General features: G+C 39.0%; 2 protein-coding genes across 3 annotated transcripts; both read left to right on the top strand.

The window, feature by feature from the left end:
• Nucleotides 1-1177: 1177 nt before the first annotated feature.
• On the top strand, nt 1178-9491 carry c20h1orf159 (chromosome 20 C1orf159 homolog). 2 transcript variants are annotated; one of them, XM_047346354.1, is made up of 9 exons: nt 1178-1384; nt 3481-3561; nt 3649-3733; nt 6600-6695; nt 6769-6825; nt 6916-7050; nt 7180-7205; nt 7294-7318; nt 7796-9491. In XM_047346354.1, the coding sequence occupies exons 1-9, from the start codon at nt 1271-1273 to the stop codon at nt 7897-7899; spliced, it is 723 nt and encodes a 240-aa protein (XP_047202310.1). In that variant the 5' UTR covers nt 1178-1270; the 3' UTR covers nt 7900-9491. The 2 variants fall into 2 exon arrangements, with proteins under 2 accessions (XP_047202310.1, XP_047202311.1); XM_047346355.1 differs by having other exon boundaries at nt 1197-1352.
• Nucleotides 9492-10527: 1036 nt separating this feature from the next.
• LOC124856455 (PPARGC1 and ESRR induced regulator, muscle 1) lies at nt 10528-21163 on the top strand. Its single transcript, XM_047346863.1, has 4 exons — nt 10528-10607; nt 14211-16742; nt 19270-19386; nt 19826-21163. The coding sequence occupies exons 2-4, from the start codon at nt 14231-14233 to the stop codon at nt 19912-19914; spliced, it is 2718 nt and encodes a 905-aa protein (XP_047202819.1). The 5' UTR covers nt 10528-10607; nt 14211-14230; the 3' UTR covers nt 19915-21163.
• Nucleotides 21164-24890: the final 3727 nt, after the last annotated feature.

Here is a 24890-nt window from a genome sequence, read left to right as displayed (position 1 = left end):
GGCAAGGCATCTTACAAAACAGGATAACCTTAAAGTAGCTTGTTTACTGTGGTTCAGAGACGTATATTGATTAGAATGTCATTATACGGTCTGTTCTAGATATATTAATAATAATAATAATAATAATGATGATGATGATGATGATGATGTTCGATGAACTTGGATAAATACAATAGACCTACTGCACAAATAATGATTAAAGCAAAATGTAACATTTTGCCTTTAAGCATGCACAGGATGTGTTATTTTGGCTTAGTCGATGTGCAGACCTGAATATATATGTGTACACTTTTGTTGCATATGATCAAGACCAGTGGAGTCCAAAGTGTGGCCAGGGGGCTCTTTGAAGCCCTTGAAATAATTTGGTGTAGCCACCGACTGCAGTTAAAGAAAGGCACAAGATTGGCCTCCCAGCAGATGGAGCTGACACAGTTGGACACTTTTTGTATCTTTTTAGGATCACACTTTCAAAACAGGGCTGCACGGTGGCGCAGTTGGTAGCACTGTTGCCTTGCAGCAAGAAGGTCCTGGGTTCAATTCCCAACCGGGGGTCTTTCTGCATGGAGTTTGTCCAAAGAGATGCCTGTTAGGTTAATTGGTCTCTCTAAATTGCCCTTAGGTGTATGAATGAGTGTGTGCATGGTTGTTTGTGTGTTGCCCTGTGATGGACTGGCGACCTGTCCAGGGTGTACCCCGCCTCTTGCCCGTAGACTGCTGGAGATAGGCACCAGCTACCCCGTGACCCACTATGGAATAAGCGGTAGAAAATGACTGACTGACTTTCAAAACATTTTAGGTACAACGCAAAATATATTTTTGTATTATAGCCACGATTTTTTGCTTTCATTTCAATATCACAGAAAGTAGAACCACAAACATCCAGCATCTTTTTTTTTTTTTTTACAAAAAAACAAAACAAACAATTGGGCACACCTATGTATTAAATGTTTATTAAAGCAAAGGTCTGAGACCCCGTTTCTGACCTACAATACATAGTTCTTTTCTGCTTGTATAAAGAAAATAATTCACAATAAAATGATGTACAAGAAATACATTTTGGCCCTTGAGTACTTCCAACTTGCCGCTTGGGCCGGACCACTGACCTAGACGTTCTTACATGGGTGTCACATCTTGAGAGGCGCAACATGCACTAGCAGTCGGTGGCGTCTAAACTTTATTTTGAAAAGCGCTCCCGGAAGTGAGCGTTCCATATTTTCAAAGCGAGAATTTTTGAGTCGTAGGATTATCAGGGGTTTGCAGAGTTGGGTCCATGACAAATCCACCAACGCACACCGCTGACTGTGGTAAGAGATCTGCTGCAGACCAGACCAGCGGGTTTTTAACCCACACAGGTGAGACTAATGAGGCCGAAGCCGCCTGGCTGGTGAGTGAACTTTTTACGTTTCTAAACGCAGCACCGAGCAGCAGCCGATTCTGTCCCTGTAGTTTAACCTGATAAGGTGAAACAAATTGATTTACATCTGGATCGCTGGTTTTGATGTTTCAGATCTGTCTGCTCGTACTTTCAGGTTTTTTGCGTAATCACATGGCAGGTGCTAGCTAGCTCAACACCTGGTACATCAGCCCGCAGACGCTAACCTGCCGCTCCTCTGTTTACATTGTTTTTGTACACAACAACCAGGGTTCAGATGTCACATGATGCATGACGCACGCTTAAGACAGCAGTTTACTAGCTTGTGTTTACTGTAGCCTTGTAACATACATATGTTTTCATAAAAGTAGCTAGTCTTAACAATGCAAAGCAAGGCACATTTAATAGGAATCTTATTTTTTTTATTAGGAGTATTGAAAATAGACCAGGCCTTGTTTTCATCAATGCATAGTTAAGGGTTGTCTTATTTTTTTCCACCGCCCATAAGAAATAAAGAGTCTTGGAATAGTTGTCAAATGTAGTTGCAAGAAAAAAAAAAAAAATCCTTATTTGGTTTATCAGCACAGTGACAATAAATTCGCTGTCATAATAATATATTAGTGTTGATCATTTTAATAGGAGTCTGCTTATTAAATCTGTCTTCTTTTTCTTGTTCAATAAATATCTCAAAAGTGAAATCTCCCACTAGTTTTTGCACACCATAAATGCATCATCTTACACCCTGTTCCTTGAATAGATGGTTTTTCAAGTTAGTCAGCAAATGAAAGCATGAAATGCTCTAAAATTTCCTGGAAGATGGTTGTGTTGATCTTTGACTTGATAAAACACAGTCGACCAAAACAAGCAGATAAATGGAGATTTTGTAATAACTTTATTTTGTAATCTCGTCAATTTCTGTTGGACTCAAACTACCACCTTGTTCATGGATTTTGCAATGCATACATGAAGTCTGATGATAACTAACTGCATTGGTGGTGTTGACCCCTCTTCGATTACTCCCACAAGTATGCAACAAAACAACTTTCTCCTCCATTTATGTGCACATTAACAAACAAACACATTAGACATGCACAAAACATAGATGCAAGTACAAGTCAACAGTTACCTGTACACCCAAGGATCTTAAAGCAGGCATTTCTCTGTAATATTTGCCAGGACAGGACACGACAAAACCAAAATGTTCCTTAAAATAATTTTTTTTTTTTTTATACAAGTTAATTTTAGAATCTGCATGCCAGACCTCAAAGAAAAAAAGAATGTTATGAATCACTGTTTAATCATGTAAATATTTGATTGAATTTTTATTTATTTGTAGTAACATTACAAACAATAAACATGCAGGATGCAGTGGTAAACCCTCAATTAGAGCCAGACTGTCAGTCATATTCTAAAAGGAAAACAGTGAGATCTTGGTTGAGGTCCAAAATAGGTGGATATACTGCATATTAAAAAGAGAAACACATGAATTTGCCACTTTTATGTTTAATTAAAAAAATATTTGTACAAACATCTTAAACCTTTTTTTTCTCAAGCAATTATTCCGAAGGATTTCTGAAGTATCGTCATTTTAGTTTTTTAAAAATGGAAAGCAAATTCAAAATACAATACATCAATAATAATAATAATAATATTCTTTTATACGTTTTTTCTTATACAGTATAACTACAGCTGTCATTTATTAACATCTAAATAATGTCATAGGGTAAAAACATTGTGCAAGAGATAATTAATAATTTCAACTTTTTCCTGCAGCTTTTTGTGTCACTGAACTCGAGATGGTTGGTCTTAAAATGCGTTGATGGTTATTGATGGCTTTATTGCACTGATGATAAAAAGTATTATAAAAATGTCTCTTTGGCAATATATATTTTTTTCTGAATAGAGTCGCGGCTTCTCAATCAAAACTATTTCTCTAACAATTACACCAGTGGAGATGCGCTGGTCATGTTTTTCCCAGTCATTACAGGTTTCTGCATGTTCAGATATGTTTTTCTATAAGGAGTACAAAAAAAAGGTGATGAGAGTTTCTGAGTAAAGGTGTGTCTTGCTTTGTGAGATTGACGCATAAAGTATGTTTCATCCCGAAGGGTTCAAGTATGGGTTTGTCATTCCTTTTGGTCTTGGCTGCCTCTGTGATCCTGATCAAACCGGAGACACCTGTAACGAAGGTAAAGAATGGATGTTAAACTGCTGTTGATGCACTCAGTTCATGTTGCACAGCTTTATAACTCCGTTGCCTGGTCCTCTGCTCACAGGCCCTACATCAGAACTCACTGGAGTGCTGTGGAGAGAAACAGAAAGTGAACAATTCATGCTCAAATGACACTCACTGTGAACCAGGTAATGTGGTTGTAAATCATAAGTAGTTTATAGTTTTCCACATTTTGTCACATCACAACCACAATCTTTACAGTTTTTATTATTGGCCAGCACAATGTAGCGCATAATCGTGAAGTGGAAGGAAAATAATTTGTGGTTTTCTAAAGTTTTTTCAAATTAAATATGAAAGTGTGATATATGTTCAGCCCCCTGCATTTGTCTGTACTTTGTAGGATCACCTTTTGCTGCCGTACAGCTGCAGGTCTTTTGGAGGATCGTCTCTACATGCTTTGCACATCTAGAAACTTAAATTTTTGGTCTTTCTTCTTTGTAGAAAGGCTCTAGCTCAGTCAGCTTTTCAAGTCTTTTTACAGATTACGTTTAGGTCTTAGCTTTGACTAGGCCATTCTAACACAGAAACACGTACAGAAAGGTGATCTAAACCTTTCCGCTGTAGCTCTGGCTGTACAGGTCCTTCTCAAAATATTAGCATATTGTGATAAAGTTAATTATTTTCCATAATGTAATGATGAAAATTTAACATTCATATATTTTAGATTCATTGCACACTAACTGAAATATTTCAGGTCTTTTATTGTCTTAATACGGATGATTTTGGCATACAGCTAATGAAAACCCAAAATTCCTATCTCACACAATTAGCATATTTCATCCGACCAATAAAAGAAAAGTGTTTTTAATACAAAAAACGTCAACCTTCAAATAATCATGTACAGTTATGCACTCAATACTTGGTCGGGAATCCTTTGGCTGAAATGACTGCTTCAATGCGGCGTGGCATGGAGGCAATCAGCCTGTGGCACTGCTGAGGTCTTATGGAGGCCCAGGATGCTTCGATAGCGGCCTTTAGCTCATCCAGAGTGTTGGGTCTTGAGTCTCTCAACGTTCTCTTCACAATATCCCACAGATTCTCTATGGGGTTCAGGTCAGGAGAGTTGGCAGGCCAATTGAGCACAGTGATACCATGGTCAGTAAACCATTTACCAGTGGTTTTGGCACTGTGACCAGGTGCCAAGTCGTGCTGAAAAATGAAATCTTCATCTCCATAAAGCTTTTCAGCAGATGGAAGCATGAAGTGCTCCAAAATCTCCTGATAGCTAGCTGCATTGACCCTGCCCTTGATAAAACACAGTGGACCAACACCAGCAGCTGACACGGCACCCCAGACCATCACTGACTGTGGGTTCTTGACACTGGACTTCTGGCATTTTGGCATTTCCTTCTCCCCAGTCTTCCTCTAGACTCTGGCACCTTGATTTCCGAATGACATGCAGAATTTGCTTTCATCCGAAAAAAGTACTTTGGACCACTGAGCAACAGTCCAGTGCTGCTTCTCTGTAGCCCAGGTCTGGGGAATGCAGCACCTGTAGCCCATTTCCTGCACACGCCTGTGCACGGTGGCTCTGGATGTTTCTACTCCAGACTCAGTCCACTGCTTCCGCAGGTCCCCCAAGGTCTGGAATCGGCCCTTCTCCACAATCTTCCTCAGGGTCTGGTCACCTCTTCTCGTTGTGCAGCGTTTTCTGCCACACTTTTTCTTTCCCACAGACTTCCCACTGAGGTGCCTTGATACAGCACTCTGGGAACAGCCTATTTGTTCAGAAATTTCTTTCTGTGTCTTACCCTCTTGCTTGAGGGTGTCAATAGTGGCCTTCTGGACAGCAGTCAGGTCGGCAGTCTTACCCATGTTTGGGGTTTTGAGTGATGAACCAGGCTGGGAGTTTTAAAGGCCTCAGGAATCTTTTGCAGGTGTTTAGAGTTAACTCGTTGATTCAGATGATTAGGTTCATAGCTCGTTTAGAGACCCTTTTAATGATATGCTAATTTTGTGAGATAGGAATTTTGGGTTTTTATGAGCTGTATGCCACAATCATCCGTATTAAGACAATAAAAGACCTGAAATATTTCAGTTAGTGTGCAATGAATCTAAAATATATGAATGTTAAATTTTCATCATGACATTATGGAAAATAATGAACTTTATCACAATATGCTAATTGTTTGAGAAGGACCTGTATGTTTAGGGCGGCTCTCCTGCTGAAATGTGAAATACCGCCTCAGTCCAGTCTTTTGAATTTCACCCCAACCATCTTATGATTAACTGTGACCTGTTTCCCCATCCCGGCCGGAAAAAAGCTTCCTTGCAGCATGATGCTGCTATTAATGTTTCACCATTGGGATGGTGCGCTCAGGGTGATATGTGGTGTTTGTGGTACCAGAAATATACATTTATTACATGTAGGCCAAAAAGTTCAATCTTGTTTTCATCAAACCAGAGCACCTTCTGTCCCATGTTGGCTATGCCCCCTATATGGACGCTAATGCTCCTCTTGTTCGGCCATCTAGTATATATGGAGGCCATGTCATCTCTATTTTAGTGACTTTTGAAGGCATATGATTACTCTGAATATTATTTGAAGGTATAACCTTTACATGGGCCTGAAGACATGTATGTCACTCTTTTTCGAAGTTTATTTCTAAATGTTTTTTAAAACAATTTAGCATTTTTCTCCCACTTCGGTTATATGTGCTACTTTGTTGCTCATATAAAATACCAACAAAATACATTGAAGTTTGTGGTTGTAAAATAAAAAAAATGTGAAAAACTATCAAGGGGCATCAAGACCTTTAAGTTCCTGGAGCTTTTTAGTACCTTCACTCGTTGGTTCTTCAGAAGCTTCAAGCCGTTCCTGTATTCATGGAGACTTTAATAAAAAATTGTAAGAACATTAAAATAAAAAAAAAGCATTTGATCTATGGTGTTAGTTTGAACCTTTATTATAATTTCTTCAGTTTTGTAGTTTTCATTGAACTTGTAATATCAAAGCTGGTATATGGTGAAATATCGTCTGCTTATATTCTCCAGGTTGCTTCTATCGTGTGCTGGAGAACAGCAACACAGTCTGCATATTCTGTGAGTCGACAGCGGTGGATTTAGAGAATGTAACTGTCTGCACATACAGTAAGGCCTTTTTCATTTGATTGTACTCTATGGGTTTGAATGGATATATAACTGGACTTTGTGTGACTTCTAGACTACACATTGGAGCGTAAAAACCACACAACTGTAACTACTGTCATTCCTAAAATTGGTAAGAAGGGTGGATTAAAACTCCCAGTTCCTCGCTCAATGTGAGTCTTGGCAGCATTTTAAGTTGGGCTTGTTTCTTGTTTGGGTGCAGGAGGCCCAGGTGTGGCGGCCTCTGTCCTTCTGGGAACTCTGTTGATCAGTATGTTCCTCATCCTCACTGTTGCCTCCTTTTTCTACCTCAAACGCTCCAACCGGCTGCCTGGCTTTTTCTACCGGAGAAACAAAGGTGAGCACGGCACGTTTCTGACACGCTGAGGAGGACGAACGAGCCTCAGAGGAAAAACACAACAATGTCAGTTGGCTCTAGTATTTTCTTTTGATTTATTTTATGAATATTTTTTGTTCATATTCACAGCCTTTATATTTCAGCCAAACGAGACAGTAAGTCTTTTTTTTTTTTTTCTTTCAAACATTTTAATTTGACATAAATTATAAAGAGGCTCATGGCTTTTGTTTTTATCCCTTCTAGGCAGTTATGATCCCGTCTTCATCAGGTAAGACAGCACTGTTAGTAAAGTATCTGTTCTGAGGACTGGCTCAGCAGGTTTAATTGTTGCCTTCAGATACTAAGCAATCCTTAAAATTGTTGGCATTGCTGCATACCTTTTGCAACTGTTTCTCTTTTAATTAGAGTTGCGTCGAATACCTCCAGTACAGTTTTCAGAAAAAGTCATGCAGGAATCCTTCAGATTACTTTAAATCATGTGAGGTTCAGTCAGGAAAATATTAGACTGCTCATACAGAGCCTTGCAAAAGTATTCATATACCTCAAACTTTTTCACATTAGTCACAAACCTCAATGTATTTTCTGTACAATATCCATTTAAATCCAGTGTGCTCAAGCTGAGTGATGACTACTGTCCTTATGGCCTAAACCGCTCCTCAACTTTAAACGCTTCTGAGCAAAATTCTTAATGTCAGAACAATGTAGTTTTCAGTGCAAGTTTAATTATTTTGTTTCCCTTCTGAAGTGAGGAAGCCGAGATACGTGAGAAGGGAGCGGCCTTCTACAACGTCGACACTGAACAGCGCCACAATACCCACCTCTGCTACTACTCAGGTGTATAATGCTTAGGAAGAGTAATGGTTTTGGAGCAGGTAGGAGAGGAAAGCTCAGGAAGGATGTCCAGGTCTGTGATGTGAAGGAAGACCCGGGAATGTTAAGTCACGTTTACCTACTGCTGCTGCTCCTGCCTTCATATCACTTAGGGTGACACTGTTTGTGTTTTTAACAATAACCTGTCATACAGATGCTCTGAATTCACTGGAAAACTACTTTTTTGAATTTGTTTGCAGTGAAGTCCTCAGAATGACTTTAATATTTAGATGATGCACTGTATCCCCATTTAACCAGTTTATCTCCACTTTCTAGTTCTGGTTCCCCGGGAACACCATAATAAATCAAGTGCTAAGAAGAGAGACGGACTTTGCAGAACCTTTTACAGAGTGGGTTACTTTTGTTTGAAATAGTTGAAAGTTAGCTGCTCAAGCAGAAAAAAAAGCCTTTCTATGTAGGTTTTAATAAGCTGTTTTAGTCTGCTGCTTCTGAATGTGAGCTCAGCAACTGCATCTAAATAATTTAGCATATAAGACATAAACTTATTCCTCAAAAAGGGTTTGCCAGCTGTGATTTCTGTGGAGCAAACTAATAGTCCAGTAATATTGAACGGACTTTCCCTTTATTTTTCATTTCTACGAAACCTGTTTCTGTTTGCTCTTTATTTGTGCACTGAGTTTTGCTGCTTAGAATAAACCACTGTCGGTCTTCTGATGGGCCAGAATATTTCGAGAAGAACTCCTGAAAGCACTGTATGAATTAAAAATAGTTTTTAGTTTGAATTTTTTCATTTGTATTGTTGCCATTGTATTTATTTTTGTAACTAACTGAGGTGAATTACATGCAAACACACCATATTTGGTAGTGTTCATTAACTGCATTCCGCTGGTTGTCGTAATCTTAATATTTATAGGGTATTTATTCAAAAATATCTTTTCATCTGTTTAAGCCAATTGAGTTTTTTCCATTAAGTTGAATTTTGATCCAAACTTATATATTTTTTTAAACTTTTGCGAGTCTTCGTGCACTTTAAGGTATCCTGATCATGAGGAAAATATGTTTGTTTTTTTAAACTAAAAACTGCACACAGGTTGTCTTTGTTTTTTTGTTCCAGAAAACATCAATATTTGTTCCATTATGAACTCTATTTGCCTAGTATTTAATTTGCCAAGTATTAGAATGAATATGGCTTGATTACATTGCGATAACTGTGCCATTATGAGCTTTAAATACAGCTGATGAGCTTTTGATGATGTGTCTGTGATGAATTGGATTTTTGAATAGTATCCGGTGGCCTTTACTGTATCTATAATCCTTATCCAAGTTTTATTGGTTATTTGGTTTTGTCTTTATTCTGTTTTTGTTTTTTTTCCGACAACCCTGTGGTTTACATACTTGATGGTTTACTATTTCAAGTAAGCCACACAACTGCAGCAATCTTAGTTATTTCTCCTTTTGCTACTTGTGGTAATTGTTGTACAGTAAATCAAAATGTGCATTTATTGTTTTATACAAATGGAGTGTTTTTATGTACATTCCCTTGTTTTAGTGCCATGATGAAAGTTCAGAAGATATATAATTTGCAGAAATAAAGCACCTTTCTACAATCACATGGCAGCTTTTTATTTTTCAGAGGTTTAAATGAAGGTTGCATGATGCACGTTCACAAGAAATTAGATCATTGTTAATGTCTTAATTTACTTTAAAACTCCTCACAACTGTAAAGATTTCTAACGTGGCTTTTACAAATAACCGAAAACTGATGTGAATTCTCAATTAGATTTAGGTTTAGACCACATCTAACACATCAACATGCTTTGATCTAAACCATTCCAGCGTAGCTCTGCTTCTGTGTTTTGAGTTGTCCTGCTGAAAGGTGAACCTTATTTGCAGCCTCTAACAGGTTTAGAATATAAATATTTGCCACAATTAGTACGTTTGTTTTTTTAAAACCGTTATGACAAAAGCAAGCAGTGAGGTCAAAATTATTCAGTCTGGATTTCTGTAGATGAGCCTTAAACTGGGTGTTTTATTCCATCTATTCAAAGTTTTTTAAACAAAATATCATCTGGCTGGCTTTCTTATGCATGGATCAACATATAATTTCTGCAGTGAGAGCTGTTTAACGCATATAATCTTACTGGTCTAATTGATCACCAGATCTAGCTTGAAGGAAAGGTTATTGTACCAAGATGTTATATTAAAGGAGAGAACACTCAGTAAATGACTTATAAACCATGGTCAATGTGTTCTTTGTGGCATTAGCCTTCTCAATTTCCTCAAAGGAGAGTACTTATCTGAAGTTTCATAATTTGATACTTTGATACATATCAACTGAAATGCACAGGAAAACTGGCACTTCATGCAACTTTTAGTTGTGCCATACCAGCAACAATAAAACATGGTGTTCCACCTTCTTTTACAACTCTTACATTTGGAATAGGCTTAAAAATACAATCAGTCTTTATGTTCACTTCCTTTTAAGAGACTCAAGATCCAGACCGTTGTTAGGTTTTAGCATATTTATATTATTATTGTAATTATGTGAGGAACTAAAATGCCACGCCTCTGCTGAAGATGGAAAGCTACACGTGACAAGGACACGTTACTCTATTTATACCAGAGGAGTGGAAGGCCTCAGTGTCACATACACAAGGACAGATGGACATCATAGTTGAATTGTCCTGCAGGAAAACATTGGAAGGACGTTCAGACTTCTGCAGCAGGTAGGATCTTCTTTGTTGCTGGAACACCATAATTAGAATGTGAAGAACATTGCATGTTTGATGAATAATGTAAAATAGTTCAACCTTGCTGTGAGCGCTGAATAGGTGTGTTTAGATTGAATAATCTTGAGGTTATTATCCTGTGGATAAAGCAGTTCTGCCAAGAGATGGTTAAACATAAAGAACTTAACATTTAAGAAATAAACTACAGGAAAAAAATACATGAAAGTTTGCATATCTGTATTATCAGTGTCATTTCTTTAGCCCATGGAGTTTGTTTGTTAAGCTGATACCAGCATAGCTGTGGGGGTATTTTGGGGGTTTGCATGTGACCGCAATGCTCTTGTATTGGCTGCTGTAAGTTATTATTAACCGTGAAACAGGTCATGTTTGCTTGTTTCCAACATGGCAGGTGATAACAACCTTCAGAAAAATGCCCCTCTTCTAAATTTAGCGCCATTGTATCGAGCAAACATAGCTCAGTCAGGAATCCTATGCCATCTGTGAAAGAATATAATGTCATATAAGTAAATTCCAGATCTGAAAAATTATTTAAAAAAAGAAGAAATTACTTTCCATGCTTTATTCTTTAACCTATTGTTCTAAATGTTTAATCAGTCCTTCTACCCATAAATCTATCAGTACAGAGCCTTATATAAAATACTCATACTTCTTGAGTTTTTATTGCATTTCGTTATTTTACAAACACAAGCTTCAGTGTATTTGATTGGGATTTTCTGTGATTGACCAACACATAGGAGTTTGCAATAGTACAGTGAAAGTAAAATATGAAATGTCCGATGTGCATTTGTGTTAAGCCTCCTTTACTCGGATACCCCTTCAGAAAATGCTGTGCAACTACTTGCCTTCAGAGGCCACTTCATTGATTAAATAGAGTCCACCTGTGTATAATTTAATTCCTGAATAAATCTAGCGGCTCTGTGAAAGCTTCGGAGGTTTGTTGGGGAACATTTGTGAACAAACAGGATCATGAAGACTGAGGAACAGAGCAGACAGGTCAGTGAGAAAGCTAACGAAGGATCAGATTTAAAAACAGTATAAGAAGCTTTAAACAATGGTAAGGAACACTGCCTAATCCATTGTCATAAAAACAAAAAAATATGACACAACTGCAAATCTACCAAAACATGGTCATCCACTTAAACTGGCAGCGAGAACATCAATCAGAAAAGCAACCAACCTAAGTTGGGAGGAGCTGTAGAGATCCATAGCTCAGGTAGGGGAATTATAAATTTTGTAACTCTTTATAACTTTAGCCAAAAATGACATACAGCTGAGCAGTGTTTTAAAACATACAGTTTAATAAAAGTAATCAAAATCATTATTTTGTTAAAGTTTCTGTGTTTTCATGTATTATTGTAGAATGACTATAACATTTCAAGGAATACAATGTTTTTGTTTGGTCTTAATGATAATTAATGATAATGATCATTTTTTTTCTTCCTTAAATTTTTTATAACAACAGTACATTCATGAAAATGTTTTTGTTTTGTTCTTTCTGAAAGTCTGATATTTTTCTTCTTAAACTTCAACAGAGAAATAAAACTGTGATTCTTCATGAAATAATAAAAGCTACTTTTATACAGTAGGCTTTCGTATAACGGTGTGACTGTCTTTATACAAACATTAATACAATTGTGTAAGTTATATAACTGCTTTTATATAAAACCAAAAGCTGAAAGTTATTCTAACGGGTGCTAAAGTAAAATAGTTATAGTTTTAATATATAGCATCTATATATTTTATTTATTGTAATTCTGATTTTAAAAGTAGAAACCAATAGCTACATTTAACAGTTTTCAAGAGCTTTTTCCACAAATATTCTAACTGTTTATTGTTCAGCTCTTTATGGAGTGAGACAACAAGTTATTCACTTGGTAATTAGTCGGGCTATCTGCTCAGGAAGTGCCTGCAGTCGGCTGCTTACCAGACATGTTGCCAGTAGTGGTAGGAGTAGACAATGACTATATTTTGCGTGATGGGAAATGTTTCCACACTGACAAATTTGTGTTTCTTGCAAACAAGAAGAAAATGTTGTCTTCTTTCAGCCAGCTAACCTACAGTGTGCAGCAATATGTTGGAGAGGGTCAGTGCTCCACTCTGGCACTTTTTCTGGTATCTCATTTTTACCATCCCATCAGTGGTGACAGTATTTGGCATGAGTTTTATGTATTGCACTTGAAACTGTTGGGCAGTCAAAATTATACAGTAATACTTGATAACAGCCAGATGCTCAAGGTTTAGGTTGTATTGTCAGTTTTATACTTGTTGGATTATTCTGCAGATATAAAATCAAAACCAATTCACTTGACCTATATATTATTCTGGTCATTAGGGTTAAAACGACTGTAACACATAGAAGAAGAGCCACTACTGCCTTTAATGTTTTACTTTTCATTTCCAAGATCAGTGCTTCTGTGTTATTTTTGTGTGTAAACTCTGTCTTCTCAGACCCCCAGTCGGTTGTGGCACATGGCCTCTCACACTGAGCCTGGTTCTGCTGGAGGTTTCTTCCTGTTAAAGGGGAGTTTTGCTTTCCACTGTCAGTAAATGCATGCTCAGTATGAGGGATTGCTGCAAAGTCAACAGCACAATGCAGGCCACTGCCCACTGTCGCTACATGCTCATCCAGGAGGAGTGAATGCTGCAAATCAGTGACTCGATGCAATCAACTGGGTTTCCTTAGATAGAAAACATTTTAACCAATTTGAGTAATGAACCAAATTTGACTGCATTGTTTGATAAGTAGGTCAAGTAGAATGTAATACTTGACTTGGAATCTGTCTGATACTGATTCCAGTGTTGTGAATTGGCGCCAAATAAATAGACTGAACTTGAAAATAGAACTAAATAGGAATGACATGGTTTTCACCTATGAAACCGGATGTTTCTAAAAATTGGTATACCAGCTCATGCATATAGCTCTAGACAGATTTAATTTATTTAGTGTAAAAGCAAAATGGATTTTTGGATTGTAAATGCTGAGGACCCTTGGTTTACCTTAAAACATATTCAAAGTTCTAGTCAAAGCCCAGACCTAAATCTAATTGAGAATTATAGGCAAGACATGAAAATTGATGTTTAATGACACTTTCCAACCAGTTAGAGTTTGATCTACTTTGCAAGGAAGAACAGATGAAAAATATTTCTCTAGATGTAGAAAGCTGGTAGAGCCAAAACCCTAGGCTTGCAGCTATAATTGCATTGAAATGTAGTCAAACAAAATATCCTTTTCCTTCCACAATTATGTACCGTGTTGGTCTACAACACATAAAATTACAGCAAAATAAAACAAAGCTTTTGGTTGTAAGGTGACATAATGTGAAAAGGTTTGATGAATAACTTTGCAAGGCACTACTTCGCTCATTCAGCTGTCCACCCTGTTTTACAGTCATAGGGTTTTACATAGCTTATATAGAAAGCATTGCCGTTTTGGAAAAGTGAGCCTTAATTTTTTTGGGGAACCTCTCTGTTTATACGTTAAAAATGGGCTGAAAAAGGGCTCAGATGTGTATGAACCCTGAAGAACTGTTGATTTCTAACCAGCCAGAATCTTAGTTTGTATGTCCTCTTTGTTTTCAGAGTAATGTGAGGCATCAAGTATGGATGATTTGGATCACAGTATTCACATTGCAGAGTATGACTGGAGCACCTTCTACGATGACAGCGAGAAATGTAATCTGCTGCAGGCTTCCCTCGCCTACCCTGATGACTTCAGTCTCAGTGACTCAGAGGATTCAGGAAACTTCAACACAGGCCAGCAGGAGAAAAAAATGAGTGCAGCTAGCAATACGGGCGAGAAGAGCTGCACAGTTGGCACACAGCTACCAGAGCAGTTTGTTCAAAGTGCTGCAATGTGCATGAAACAGGTGGAAATAAGTGTCAGCTGTCCAGAAAGAAATGCAATCTCCACAGAGTCTGCACACAAAGAGATTACACAAGAAATTTTGGTTGAAATGAGTGCCAGCAGCCCAAACACACAGCAAATGGATCCACTCAGCAATTACAATTCAGGAGGGAAAGAAATGCTGTCAAAAGATGGAGCTGCACAAATGAAGATTGACTTCAAATCCACCAAGAAACCTGACCTACTTTCCTGTAAACAAGCAGCGCCGAGTGTGAGCCAGCCAGACCCCACAAGGACAGCCGAGAAGGAGCGCTGGTTCGTGACGGTGAATGACAATCAGGCACGACGACCAGGGCGTTCTACCTCTGTGAAAAAAAAACTCAAACAAAAAAAACCTGCTGAGGGAGAAAATGTTGAAAATGCAGATATCAAACAAGAGCATGAGGAATCAAAGGATACAAACTCAAACAAAAATAAGGAATCTGGAGATTTAACAGAAAAACTGATTGTCTCTCAGGCAGTTGCAGTGATGAACAGTGACAAATGTGAGCCAGGCAGCTCAACAGACACCTCCTATGACAGCTTTTCACCCTCACCGACAGTGTTGGAGTGTTTGCTGTGTTCTGAGCTTCAAGATGGTGCTGAATTCTCCTCCACTGGCAGCTGGGATTCTGAGAGCTATTTATCAGCTGCTGAATCAGTGGAGGAAGCTCAGCTTCCTCTTCAAGACCGTCTCACTAAACACCCTCCTCTGCAATGTGCATTATCCTCAACATGTGACAGCCGAGACTTCAGCTTCGCTCTCTCCTGTGATGCAACAGCAGCAAACTTTGAAGGTTATAACACTCCTGAGCCCATTTTCACTCCTCTATCTGCAAAAATGCTGCATGAAAACTTCACATCTGGAAATGAAAAATGTTCTGATACCCACCCACCACCTTTACCACCTGGTAGCTCTCAGAAAGATCAGCTCAGTCCTCTACCTGCTCCTGATTTAACTCTGACACTTTGCTTTGCAGCAGACAGCCCAGAAACATTCGCCAAAGCTGCAGGCCAGGGTCAAGTGTATGCAATCTCTGCGTTCTGGGACGAAGTGGAAAAACTGACCATAAATGATATTTTGCAGGTCAGGATGGGCAGAAGCTCTAGATTAATAGAAGAAACAGTAATGCCTAACGCATGCGGACATCCTACAAATCCCAGCCACCTGGTTGATACTATTGATAACACACTAATGGACACATCTGACACTGCAGACTCAGACTACTTCACACAGCCCGATGAATCCAAGCCTGATCAATCAGTCGGGGAGTTTTCAACCTCGAATTTTGAGGAAGAGACCTGGCAGCTTGTTCATGCAAGTAGAAACTCCAGCCCTGATATTCAGAACAAAAACCAACAAAGCAACTCTTCTTTTTTGTTAGATGAGGACAGCTCCACAGACTCTGCAGGACGGGAAACTCCCATCGTTCTAGACCAAAGTTTTGACTGTGAGGACCTCCAAAGATTGATCTCATGTATGCAAAAAATGACAAAAAGCAGAAGTATGTACAACGTACAGTCTCTCAACACAGAGGACTTACCTTCACTACCTGTCCTTAGTGTTGATAAGACTGATTTGCCTCTTCGCAGACATCAACCTCTGGAGGCTGTTTTATCCCACACAGACTTTCAGGATTACAGAATATCCTTCCCCGAGATCTTTGAATACTTTTTCACAGAATACGACAACAACACACAATCACAGTTTCTCACTGTTCATGATGCCAAGGAGATTGTTGTGTCTCCTGTCTTTAACTCCCCTCTCTATACATTCAGAGAAGATCCATCATCCCTTCCTCTCCAGTGTAGGACAGAGAAACCAATCCCAATCTTCTCTTGCTCTCGTCCTACCGTCCGAGACCTCACATTCCCAAATGCAAATGTTTTCCTGAGCGCAGACCATGAGGAAGTGGACAAAGTCTCTCCAATGAGACTTGTGTCTCATTTATTTATTCAGGCCAGTCCACACAGATCCTCGGGGGCAGAAGGTGTGGGTAGATCCCACTGCTGGAAATGTTTTCTGTCTTTGAGGAAAATTCGCTTCCCAGACAAAGGTAGCATCTGCTGCAGTGAGTCAGGCACCTGGATTTTTCCTGTTGAGACTAAAGAGATCCGGACCGGGAGACAGAATCAAGCATTAACATTGCTCAGTGACGGAAGAGTTTGTCTGGATTTCAGAGAGCTGGAAGAGCAACAGACAATTTTGGAAACTACTTGGATAACAAGTAGGTCCCAGCATACAGGAACTAACCTGTAATGTACAAATCCGTCATCAAAAACAGGTTAGATCAGTGGTTCTGTCATCTCAGTAAATACCAGCTTTTCCAAATACATTTTAATTCAGTTTACTTTTTAGTTTACTTCTATAATTTGCAATAAATGTCATCTCAAGACACTTTAATGAAACAAATGATCCAAATTATGCACATAAATATTTAGTCAATTCAATCCAATCATATGGAAATGTTTTAAAAAGGCAGAAAGACAAACTGCTCACAAAAAGATTGACTTTTGGGTGAAAAAGAGAAAAAAGGTCATGCTATAGTGATAATTCGTTGTGAAAGTAGGACGATTTAAGTAAAAACATGAAATGCTAATTTCCTTAACAGCAGTGGTGGGTATTGCAGAAAACGTGTGACTCAATAACTTTCAATATGTCCTCAATTAGTTTCACAACAACGTCTCATGTTGTTGACAAGTCAACTGCAGAGGCATGGTAGTCCACTTTTCTTTAAGGACTGGCGTCAGGTCATTGAAGTTCAGGGGTGTGGGGTTACAACACTCTATACGATGACTCAATTGATCCCACAGGTTTTCTGTAGGATTCTGGTCTGGAGAAAATGGTAGAGAAAATTGTAGTCCATCAAGATGACATCAGCCCTGTGTTGCTAATGCAGTTGAACGATAACTGGATTCATTATGTTAATGAGGTAATATTGGCCAGTACCAATCAGAAGGTGTAGAATGGACCAACTGGCCCAGACTATAATACCACCACCTCTAAAACCTAGTGTGGTGACAACAGAGACTGATGCATAGCGTGTCTCCAACAGTGTTTGAAGACATCATTTCTGTTTAATATTAATCTACTTTTAGTAGAAAACAGCCTTAGGGCTCGTCCTGAGCAAATTATCCCTGGCTGTTTGACAATGATGATACCCATAAGCAGATTTAAATGGCCTGACATGACTCTTGGGTGCCTCTTACGTCCCTCAAATGTGTTTGGAGTTTAGTGGCATTCACCATCCAATGCTGCAGGGAAATGTCCACAATGAAGTTATCATCTGCATGGGATGTAGACAAAGGACTACTACTACTACTGTGTTTACCTATGACTCCTCCAGTCTCTGTATTTCTGTTGAAACCTGTTGAAAACACTCTAGAACACTCTAGGCGTCAACTTCCCTCGGAGAACATCCTGTTTTAAGCCTTGAAATGGCAAGGTACTGTTCAATGAATGTTGGGTGTCTTCTTGGTGTTTGATCCAGAGCATTAAGTGGTTGTTTCTTGGATTAGACACATGTGATCTATGTGGTTAATCACGTTGTTGGAGAACACCATGTTATGCAATTAGTATTGAAACATTATACAGTCTAATTAAATTAACCCGTAAAGGTTATACTATGTTTTAGGCTCATTCTGAAATCTCACCAAGATGTGGAATATCACAGACATTTTGTGAGTAGTGTTTTACTATTAAAGCTAAAAAGAATTGTCTGTTTGGTTGAAGGAAAGGCTCTAATTTTGACTTTGGAATAAAAATTGTAAGTCCGCAGTATTTTAAATTTCAAGTGGTAAATTGGAGATTCACACCACTCAGATTGCAAAACACAATTCAGTTTCTACCACTTAAATTACAGTGATATAAAGTCTATTTACCATTAAAATTTTTTGGTTCTTTGGTGTTTGAATGCATTTAAAACACAGAGTTACATTGTTATTAACTTGTTTTGCTAATATTTAGCCTGGCTCCTGAGCATTACTATTAAAAATGGTTTTCCAAATTTATATTGAAACACTGTAACCTTGGAGGTAATGTTATTCCCAGATCCAAGTTCTCACTTTAGAGGTAAAAGGGAATGTAGCATATAAAGCCATTTGTTCCCAGATCCCTGCTGCTCTCTGTAACTTCTGTTCTGAGGTCGAATTTGATATGGACAATATGGCTCACTGCCCAGGGTGACATGGGAGGCACCGGGAGCACTAAAAAAATAAGTCAATCAGTGACAACAACTTTCTGTTGCTTATTTTGTAGTTAAGTTCAATAGGGAATACAGTGTGTTGTGCTGCGGACTGCAGCTGGCTAATGAAGCAAAAAATTTTGTCATAGATATTGTCATAGTCCAAGCGCACATTCAGATCTACAAAATAAAGACTAGGTATGTGAAGAAAATGAAATTTTAAACAGGGTCCTAATATAAAACTGAGAGGAAATCTATGGGGTCACCTGAAAATGGCTGTGGAAAAGAGATGTCCTCACTATCTGATAGATTTTTAGAGCTTTTGTAAGGTAGAGTTGACAAATGTTGTCAAGTCACAGTATATATCCATATATCCACAGTTTATATGAACAAGAAATTTATTAGTTTCCACATTTAGTACATTGACTCTGTAATATGATAAATGTAATATGTGATTAAAGTTATTTGTAAATCTTTGGTTGGTTGTTGATCATTTGCATTTTGCGCACCTTACAAATTTTTCCTTACAAATCAGAACTCAGTGTGTTTGCCTATTTTATTTCTCTGACAGAGCGAGAGGGCATCTTCTCCAGAGTGAAGCAGTCAGATATGTGTTTAGTCTGTATTGCTTTTGCCTCTTGGGTACTGAGTTCCTCCAATCCAGATCCAGCAGATGCCTGGAAAACAGGTATGAAGCGTCTCCTCTATTATTCTGACAATTGACAAGAAAATATTGATTTAAAAATAACATTTAGCTAATTCAGAAAAAACTAACTTTTAATTTTCTGTTTATTTTCTATGTTGTTTTTTATGTATTTGGAAAATAATCCTTTCTGTTGCACATTCCAGGATAGTAGCACTGTAATCTTTACAATAATTGTACTGTTTCTCTCGTTTTTTACGGTTTATTACTTTGTGTTGTCATTCTGAGGAAGAAGTAAAATAGATTCAGGCCCAGATAAGAACCAAACAATCCACTTTCACAGCTGAAAATAAGGCATTTTGGTCTAAAGCATTTTAAAGTTTATGTACAATTTGGATGTTTTTGGGGTACGATTTGGATCTGAAGAAAACAAACATGTGAATGGATATCAAACTTAAAATAACCACTTTAATCTGTTGTTCAGCTCTTCTAGCAAATGTGAGTGCTCTGTCAGCTATCCAGTACCTGCGGCAGTACATGAAGAGTAAGAACCCTCCCATAGATGACCTCTGACTTCTCACTTGGGTCCACACCAATAAAAAAAACAGAAAACATTCACATTCAACTAAACATCTGCAGTTAGCTCAAGGTTTCTGAAGTAGAATAAAAAGCTGCTGTGCTGCACTGGTAAGTTTTCTTGTTACTCGGTAGAGTCTACGAACCAACTTCAGACACCTGCTGTGAACGGTGGACTACATTCCTCAATTGCTCTGCAGTTTTTGGTTTTGCCTCAAAACTGTATGTTTGATGTCACCCAACAAGTTTTCTGCTGGAATAAGGTGAGCAGCCAGTAGATATGGTGCTGGCTGCCCCATAACATTAATCCTGTGGGTCTGGAAACAAGTTGCTGCTCTCTTGCTGATGTATTTGGGATCATGGTCTTGTTGAAACATTTGTTTCAAGAGATTTTCCTCTTTGGCATAAAGCAACATGACCTCTTCAAATCTTCTGATGGATTCAAACTCATCCATTATCCTTTATGTATGCAACAAATAGGCCCAACACAATGAGAAATATCCCCATACCATGATGCCTGAGCCACGATGCTACCAGAGTTTGGGGGTCATCTGACAAGCTTTCTGCAACCCTTAGAGCCTGAAAGATCAATCCTACCTTTATCAATCCATAAAATGCTGATCCATTTCTCTTTAGACCAATCAGTGTGTTCTTGTAACAAAATGACCTTGTTAGGGGTTCTTGCTGATAGCATAGCTACATATAGGCAGCATCTTCTGCTTTTGGTTTCCATTTGAAAGCACTTAAGATCATTTTAGCTGAGTAGTCAAATCATTTCTGCCCTTCTTTATTTATTTTCCCCTCTCCAGTCACCTTTTTAACCAAAGTATGCTGTTCTTCTGAACAATGTCCAGACTGAGCCATTTTGTTCAGATGTTCAGAGAAGAATAAAACAGCTTGTTCAACATTTGTTGCCTTCGTCCTTAAGTAAAGCCCACCTGTTTGTCCACACAATGAACATGGCACTTTCACTCAATGATTCAGTTACATAAAATCAGCAGCTTGTATGTCAAGACTGTTGGGTCTGTTGGTTTTCTATGACTCTACCATACTAGTAAATTATTTGTCATGTAGACACATAATTTCTACCAAAAATAGTGATGTTGGACAGCTATTTTTATTAACAGAACTATATGTCTATTAGGGGTGTAACAGTACACAAGCATCACAGTCCGGTACGTTTTTGGTTTGCTTCAATCAAGAGAAACAAATAAAAAGTGGACACTACAGGAGGACTAGAAATAGGATGGATGGAGGGAGGGAGGGAGGGAGGGAGGGAGGGAGGGAGGGACGGACAGATGGATGGAACAACAATAAAACCACTTGAAATTGGTCAGTGTTGTTCAGTATTTTTTTTTAATAAGGCTGCAGATATTCGAGAACAAAAATGGTTTAAATGACTTTGGGGTCGTTTTGATATTTAGACAATCCAATGAACCAGATGAACATAAATGCATCATAAAAGCTCAGCTGTTGGGAAATCCCCACTAGCACCATTGTGCTGTTGGACTGGTTGAATGCTGCAGGCAGCTGGATTTGGACTTTAGCAGATTTTTCTCCAGCTTACAGTTAGCGTAATGTTGTTTCTGGTGAATAATTCAGTAAAGTGCAGAGCAAGCTACCTACCTTATCGCTGGTGCAAAATGGGTAAGCTGACATAATATTTTTGTTAATTCCACCTTTCTTTCTTCACTGTAACAACATGAAAGACCTTAATGTTCTCAAATAGCAGAGTTTAGTGATAGCTGAGACTCGTCTCTGTGTTGTTCTGGTGTCACTTTTTTAGTTGTGCTACAGAATGTTGCATTGCACACTTAGTTATGCACATAAACATCCTGGATATGTTCAGGTATAAAACAGCCTGTATTTGTTTGGTACTGAACCGACACAGCTGATATTTGTGGGACAAATACATGTATCTTTATCCTTGGACCAGCTCTATACCCTCTACTCGAGGGTTCATGGGAGTTTGCCCAACCGGTCCACATGTGTTTTGTGGACCTGGAGAAAGCATTCGACTGTGTCCCTCGTGTTGCCCTGTGGGGAGTGCTCCAGGAGTATGGAATTGGGGGCCCTTTATTAGGGGCCATCCGGTCCCTGTAGAAGCAGAGCAGGAGTTTGGTCCGCATTGCCGGCACTAAGTCGGACCTGTTCCCGGTGCATGTTGGACTCCAGCAGGGCTGCCCTTTGTCACTTGTCCTGTTCATAACTTTTATGGACAGGATTTCTAGGTGCAGTCAAGGGCTGGAGGGGGTCTGATTTGGGGACCAGTGGATTTCGTCTCTTCTTTTTGCAGATGACGTGGTCCTGCTGGCCCCCTCTAGCCAAGACCTACAGCATGCGCTGGGGCTGTTCGCAGCCGAGTGTGAAGCGGCTGGGATGAAGATCAGCTCCTCCAAGTCCGAGGCCATGGTACTCGACCGGAAAAGGGTGGCTTGTCCTCTTCAGGTTGGAGGGGAGTTCCTGCCTCAAGTGGAGGAGTTCAAGTATTTTGGAGTCTTGTGCACGAGTGATGGAAGAATGGAGCGGGAGATCGACAGACGGATCGGTGCGAGTGTCGCAGTAATGGGGGCGCTGTGCCGGTCCGTTGTGGTGAAGAGAGAGCTGAGCCCAAAAAAGCAAAGCTCTTGATTTACCGGTCAGTCTACGTTCCTACCCTCACCTATGGTCATGAACTTTGGGTCATGACCGAAAGAACGAGATCCCGGATACAAGCGGCTGAAATGAGCTTCCTCCGTAGGGTGGCCGGGCACTCCCTTAGAGATAGGGTGAGGAGCTCGGCCATCCGGGAGGGGCTCGGAGTAGAGCTGCTGCTCCTCCACATCGAGAGGAGCCAGTTGAGGTGGCTTGGGTATCTAAACCAGATGCCTCCTGGATGTCTTCCTCGGGAGGTGTTCCAGGCACGTCCCACCGGGAGGAGGCCCAGGGGACGGCCCAGGACACGCTGGAGGACAATGTCTCTCGGCTGGCCTGGGAACACCTTGGGCTCCCCCTGGAGGAGCTGGAGGAGGTGTCTGGGGAGAGGGACGTCTGGGCGTCTCTGCTGAGTCTGCTGCCCCCGTGACCCGGTCCCGGATAAAGCGGAAGACGACGAGTACGATACATGTATCCTTACACCCTAATAATAAACTTACTCAAAGTAAAAAAATCTGGATCGAGTTTAAAATTCTTGCTTACTGTTCTGTTCTGGGTGAGCTGACACCATAATGGAAAGGCAGAGCTAATATTTTATACACATCCCACAGTGTTTTTTTAGGCTACTTTCCCATCAACATGATTTATAAGTTTCAGCTGAAATCACAATTATCTGACACAGCAGCCTGTTGTCTGTAGAAGAGGCTCAAAGATGAAGGAGGCTGGTTGCTAAGAGAGAAATGGGGTACAAAGAGGATACATGTTTGATGTATGGAAATGTGATGTAAGAGCTTTCTGCAGCTGTTTGAGATGGAAAAGCTGATTTCTGTGTTGCCTGTAATCTTTGCGCAGACTAGAGGTAACTACAGTAAAGATCTCAGAAACTACTCTGAAAAAAAATGTTTTTAAAACAAGATTTTCTTTTTCCTGCTTTCAAATGCAGACCTCTGCCCTAAAATCTGGTAAACCTGGTCCAGGATCCCCAGGTTGGTGTTGAACAGAGTAGAGTGTCAAAGGACTTGTAGAGGATCTGCTGTTGGGCTGTCACAGCTGGTGGGGAAACATATTTATATTTTCTCATGAACAGCAGCGGTCATTGCAAAAACGAAAGTATGCCCTATTTAATATCTAAGTTGTTGTTTTTTGTGTACTTCATAAACTTTTCCATTTTGATTTCATCTTTCTTTTCTAAATAATGACAAAGTGAAATCTTTAGTGTGCCGTTTTGCAAACCTCATCTTAAGTTTTAAAGAATGAGAACCTAATAAAGACCATTGTTAATCCCATTTAGATGTGATTGCTACAAATTTTCCATTTGAAATTGTTATGATTTTTGGTATCCGAACCAGACCCAGTTTCAGAACCAAAGCCCCAGGTTGATCTAAAGGGTCTACAGGTTAAAAAGAAAAAGCTGTAAAATTGCCCTTTTGCAAACATTGACATTTTTATTCATCTTTATGTGTGGATTCTCTGGCAGTGATGCAAAAACTAAATCTGTGTGAAATGCATTTATTTTTCAATTCAGATTTTTTCTTTTTCGTATAATGGAATAAAGAATAGAATCTGAAAAATCAAAATATCCTTTTTTTTTTTTACTTTTCAGCATTTTTCAATACTGCGTTGTGTCCCCGTTAACACCATGAAATCTTAGAATTGACAGAGGGTGTACGTTTTTTTTCACCGTAACTGTAAACTTTTAGCAGCCAATTACATAGTGACTTTTTATATTATTGGTCATTTTTTCACATTATTTGCAAAGTGTTAGAATACTGGTTTTATTATATTTAGAATTGCCAGAACTCTGCCTGGTATTATGTTATTGATCGTTATTATTATTTAGACATCTTTTAAACTGACTGCTCTATTTGCTCTTGTTGTATCTTTTGTTGCTGGATGTTTAATAAATGTAAAAATCAAATGGTTCTGTCAACACCTTCTTGTCAAACAAGATTTGTCTTCACGTGATTTTCCACATGTAACAGACCTGCTGCTCTGTGATTTACTGCAATAAAACTGTAAACATGCGATTTCTCTTCCTGAGTTCATCAGCACAGGAACACCACATATTTCTGTCAACACACTTAAGCCCAGAAACACAAATATTTACCTATATTTACCTATAATATTTACTCAAAGGTTTCGTTAATAGCTCACATTTACTTGCTTTTTAAGTACTGATTATTGTGGCAAAGGTCTAAAGTCTAAACATAAATCAGAAAGCATCTGTATTACTTTATTGTTTTGTAGTGTTATCTTGAACTTAAGTGAATCCATATCAGGGGAAAATTAGGCAATTACATAATTTCACCTTGAAAATTACAGGGTTTTATTTGCAATCA

This window comes from Girardinichthys multiradiatus, chromosome 20, assembly GCF_021462225.1.
Source record: "Girardinichthys multiradiatus isolate DD_20200921_A chromosome 20, DD_fGirMul_XY1, whole genome shotgun sequence".
Taxonomy (NCBI): domain Eukaryota; kingdom Metazoa; phylum Chordata; class Actinopteri; order Cyprinodontiformes; family Goodeidae; genus Girardinichthys; species Girardinichthys multiradiatus.
This window is presented reverse-complemented; position numbering and strand designations above follow the sequence as displayed.

Bases quoted from the DNA above. Each gene is read 5' to 3' on its own strand.
- c20h1orf159 (XM_047346354.1), top strand. From the start codon at position 1,271: ATGACAAATCCACCAACGCACACCGCTGACTGTGGTAAGAGATCTGCT. The intron at 6,826-6,915 runs GTAAGAAGGGTG...GTTTGGGTGCAG, and splicing joins TACTGTCATTCCTAAAATTG to GAGGCCCAGGTGTGGCGGCC. The intron at 7,206-7,293 runs GTAAGTCTTTTT...TATCCCTTCTAG, and splicing joins TATTTCAGCCAAACGAGACA to GCAGTTATGATCCCGTCTTC.
- LOC124856455 (XM_047346863.1), top strand. From the start codon at position 14,231: ATGGATGATTTGGATCACAGTATTCACATTGCAGAGTATGACTGGAGC. The intron at 16,743-19,269 runs GTAGGTCCCAGC...TTTCTCTGACAG, and splicing joins GGAAACTACTTGGATAACAA to AGCGAGAGGGCATCTTCTCC. The intron at 19,387-19,825 runs GTATGAAGCGTC...TCTGTTGTTCAG, and splicing joins AGCAGATGCCTGGAAAACAG to CTCTTCTAGCAAATGTGAGT.